Below are 5,000 nucleotides of genomic sequence, written 5' to 3' on the forward strand. Positions count from 1 at the left end.
TCCAGTCGAGTTGGAAATAGACACAGCTGCTCTTTTGAAGCATTTATTTACCTTTTTCAATTGCTTCTTGAAAAGAGTGAAAAATAGTTCCGGCCCGTTTTGGAATAGTTAATTATGGGCAAATGGGTTAAGTTGAAGAGAAACAATGCATGAAGAGTATTCTGATGTATAGCCATATTTCATTTATAACTAATGATATTTATAGGAACTTTGTTTACTTTTGGTATTGAAGTGAAACTGATTCTAAGAATAAGATGTAAATATACTAAAACACGGAAGCATGAAATGAGAGAGAATAGTACTTTCAATTAGAGTTAAAACGAAAATATAACTTTTCAATACCTTGGAAACACAGTTCTATGATTCTAAGATGTTGAAAATGTCCGTTGTCGTTTTTACTCTATTTGTTGATTCTGTTAAGCATATTTTTTTACTATTCCATTTCGTGCTTCAATGTGTCAGTATGTTTTATTTTACATGATTATATTTTTTTTTTTGTAATTCATCTAATTCATTTCATTAGCATTTTTTAAAATTTTATATTTCTTTCTAAATTCCAATTTTATTTTTCATATAATTCATAATATTTTATCATGATTTCATTTAACTACTAGCGTATAAAAAATATTTTTGCATAATTTTAATTCTTAATGTTACTCATATTTGCTTGCAGTGTGATGACGAAGCTCGAAAGCTTGCATATATAGATGTTCTCCATAGCCTTAGTAATTACACACACACACACACACACACACACACACACACACACACACACACATATATATATATATATATATATATATATATATATATATATATATATATATATACATATATATATGTATATATATATATATATATATATATATATATATATATACATATATATATATATATATATATATATATATATATATATATATATATATATATATATATATATATAAATATTAAAATACCTTATTAAAGCTATGAATATATCAGAGACAAAAATCTCAAGGTCTATCCTAAAAGTAACCATGATGTAGTGAGGCCATTATTATAATAACTTCTTGTAATTATGATGATCGTGATATACGCAAAATTGGCAGAGGAACAGAAATGGTGCTTGTTGATAGCCCACACAGAAAGACTTTACACCCAAAGTAAATATTTTGTTATAAGTTATGAATATATGAAATAATTCATGGTATCTCTGAGGATATGTAGGATTGCTAATAATTAGGGAAGTACAATTTTCACTGCTTTCATGTGTCATGGTCTTCGGAATTCTTGACAGACATTTGGAGCTACAATCATTTTATTGGCTCCTGTTTGTCTAATGTAACTGTACTCATTTCATATGTATTTTCCCTTGCAACATTCCATGAAATAACTTACTGTGTTTAGTCTTTACATTGAACGTGTGTATTTTATGATTTTGCGCTGTCTATGAAATACTAAGGAAGATCTCTGGAAACATCGGCTTATCACATTCTAGTTTATACAAACGAAAAATATAACTGTCCACATTAACGTATAATATTAAGGTATTAATTCCATATGCTCGTGACTGTATTTAGATATGACCCTAGGATATTATTTGTATGGAGGAGATCTGCGAAGTAAATGTAATGGGATTTTAGGATTTATACAAAAGCTGTTACTGAACATGAACTATATCCTTATTTTTTTTTTTTTTTAACTAAATTCGTATTTTAATTGTCGTAAAAATTACTTAGTGGTAACATCCTTAAATATTCAAATAATTAACGGTCACCAGCTTCCTTTGTTAAGGGTGACGGCGATGTCAGCACAATGAGTCAAGCGTCATATTAAGGGTGAAGTAACCATAGCTCCAATCCTCTTAGGTGTGAGTGAGCCAGGAAATATTAGGTCTTCCTTTTTTGCTCTTGCTTCGCGTTGCCTTATGGCTTAGGCCCTAGAAGGGGCATCTTCATCCTCTTTTCTCACATTTGCCCTTTAAAGTAGAGATTCTTTTGTGTGAAAGCGAGAAGTGACGAAAGGAGTAAGAAATAATAATATTTTCCTCTCTCTTTTTTTTCAGACTGGTGGACGTGGCGCATATCCGGCCGGTGGGCGTTGAGTCAGGTGGGTGGGGGCGGAGGCCACCACAATGGAGGGGAGATGGTGTTGGCGAACGTGGTGGTTCGGTGGGCGAGGCCGGAGCAGCAGGTATGGGACGGCACTGCCTCTCCTGCTGGCGGGGCTCCTGCTCTTCGCCTGCTGGCCCACGAGATCGCTAGTGGAAGGGAAAACGTTCTTCAGGAACCGCCACAAACAGATGCAGCAGGAGGCAGAGCAGAAGAAGAACCAGCCGAAGGAAGAGGTCCCGGACAATACCATCAATGTTGGGATCATCATGCCGGTAACCAACCTCCGTCTGCGTTACTATCAATTAAAAATACGTAACGGAGCCAAGCACTTCAGCAATAGTCTAATGAGGTACAAATTCGGATACGACCAGTTCATCCAAGAGCAAATGGCCCTCAACCCATCCCCTACCAGTAAGTGATCTCTTTTGAAATACCTTCTTTATATTATAATGTGAAGCAATGGCCGCATTGTAAGGCCTAAGAAATAATTATGCATCTTCTCTCTCTCTCTCTCTCTCTCTCTCTCTCTCTCTCTCTCTCTCTCTCTCTCTCTCTCTCTCTCTCTCTCTGCCAAATGATAATGAATACGATATTTATCTCGTTTTGACATGCCGGTTCCCTGATAATTTTTTTTCTGAGTTTTTAATTCCCTAACCGCACGAAAAATTATCCAAAAGAAAAGCTATGAAATATTCTTGGATGACTGACGGTTCATCCATAAACAAGATATTCCAAAAAAAAAAATATAAACAGGAAAATTAGGCGCATTTTTTAATTATATTGAGAAAAAGATTCAGATCTTTCAGTTTTGACTAATGATTTCACTTCAAGACTAGATTTAATGAATGCAAATGAGCTATGTTAAATAAAAAAGAAAAAAAAAAGTATTTAGCCCTTTTAAAAGTGTGCAAGTGGTATAAAATTCTTTCTAAGACCAAATGTTTCAAGATGAAAACTGGGAGACGTATGCAGAAAATTCCATTAATCCGTATTACATTGACGTCTTTTCTACAAGATTTATTCTGTGTGCATACATTCTTTAAATATATTAATAATCAGCAGTTATTTTTACGATATAAGTAATATTAGTTCGTTATATATAAAAAATTCACCTTAAGATATTTTTAAATCAAGCATATAAAGGCAATTGTCCATTGCATTTCAATTATAATCTGTTGGAATAGATATCACAAATACAACACAATTAGATATGATATGATATATCATTCATTCATAAATTTTAAAAGACTTTGAAATTCGGATAGAATCTTTGTAGATTATGACGTGACTTCATGTCCCAACACTCGGATAGAATCCATGAGAATTATAGCTTGATTATGTGCCCCTGCTGATCATTGTTTTGGTGTTTGCAAAATAATCCACCATTGTAGTTTTGGAACAATGTTCAATCCAAGTGGTGAACATGTGCCTCACCTCACAATTTCAAATTTCAGTCCCTTAAGTGACCATATGCAATACATATTTAGGAATAACATTTCAAAAGGTGACTATAAGCTACATACTTTCACAAGTTTTGTCTCATAGGTTAGCGTGTGGAACACATAATCGCGAAACTCAGTCACACAAGTGACTGTCTGTAACACATATTTATAAAAATCAGGCCCAAAGACAAGTTTATGCCACTCCCGTTTAAATCATCAGTCCCATGGGTGACCTTGTGCCACTCATGTTTTCTATGTTCAGTATATAGATTACCCCCCCCCCCCTTATAGATTGTTAATGCCATTAGTATTTGTCACACTTTTTACCACTTTTATTTATTCTTTAACTTTACCCCCATCGCTGCTTCCTTCCTTCTATGTTACTGTCCACACTCTTAACTTTTATTTCTTGATTCAACCGCAGGCATTTCCCCTAATTATACCTCAGTTTTGAGTTACTTCTCTCGTTGTAGCACCCGGCCACATGGCCCAAATTCTATAAATCCAAATCCATTTGCCAAGTCAAGTCCCAAGAGTAACCTTTTGCCGCATACATTCACTGGGTTAAGATACAGAACTGACTTTGCTCCAAACACTTTTAGTAAGTTTCTTCCCAGAACTGACATTGTACTAGGCATATTTATAAAGTGGAAAACTTATTTTTGTTACTCTCAATAACAAAGTCCAGACTAGGGTAGTTGACCTTTAGTTACAAATATTTATAAAGTCCAGTACCAGAACTAACTTTGGGTTACACACTTTCAAAATTTTAAATGTTAGATTTTACCTTATACCCTGCTATATGTATATTAAGTTTGGTTGAGAACTACCCTTGTACTACATACATTTACATAGTTCAGTACAAGAATTGACCTTGTGCCATAATCATTTACTAGATTCTGTTGCAGAGTTGACCTTGTGTTACATTTGCAGATTTCAGTCCAAGAACTATTCTTTTGTAGGTGACTTTATGCCACACACTTATTTGTAAATTCAGTTTCACAGCTGACCTTGTGCCTCACACAGTTACCAAGTTTGGTCCCAGAAGAGACCTAATAATATAAACATTTATGAAGGCAAGCCCCATAATTGGCCATGTACTGTAGTATTTCTATTGACCAAGTTCACTCCAATGCATAACGTTAAGCTACGAAAATTTACAAAATTAAAACAAAGAAATGACTGTGTTACACATTCAAAATGTTCAGTCCTAGATTGGTCTCTATGCTAAACATAATTACCAAGTTCAGTCCCAGAAATGACCTTGCACTATTCCTATTTGGACTACAATGATCAGTCCCATAGCTGACCTAGAGCTACATATATGTTCAAAGTTCAGTCCCAGACACATTAAGAACGTTAAATCCCAGATTTGACCGTATTCTACACATATTTTCTAAGTTCAGTCCCATTTACAACGCTAGGTCCCTAAATGACTTTATGTTACCCACATTTAGAATGT

At 34.3% G+C, this 5,000-nt stretch overlaps 1 protein-coding gene across 3 annotated transcripts in view; it reads left to right on the forward strand.

The window, feature by feature from the left end:
* Nucleotides 1–5,000, forward strand: part of Nmdar2 (NMDA receptor 2) — a 1,133,867-nt gene that overhangs the window by 493,417 nt on the left and 635,450 nt on the right. For all 3 annotated transcript variants that reach the window (XM_068378799.1, XM_068378801.1, XM_068378800.1), the window contains exon 2: nt 2,048–2,507. In XM_068378799.1, coding sequence (XP_068234900.1) covers nt 2,117–2,507 — 391 coding nt within the window. In that variant the 5' untranslated portion in view covers nt 2,048–2,116. The remainder of the gene's footprint in view (nt 1–2,047; nt 2,508–5,000) is intronic.

The sequence above is a fragment of the Palaemon carinicauda genome, chromosome 8, assembly GCF_036898095.1.
Source record: "Palaemon carinicauda isolate YSFRI2023 chromosome 8, ASM3689809v2, whole genome shotgun sequence".
Taxonomy (NCBI): Eukaryota; Metazoa; Arthropoda; class Malacostraca; order Decapoda; family Palaemonidae; genus Palaemon; species Palaemon carinicauda.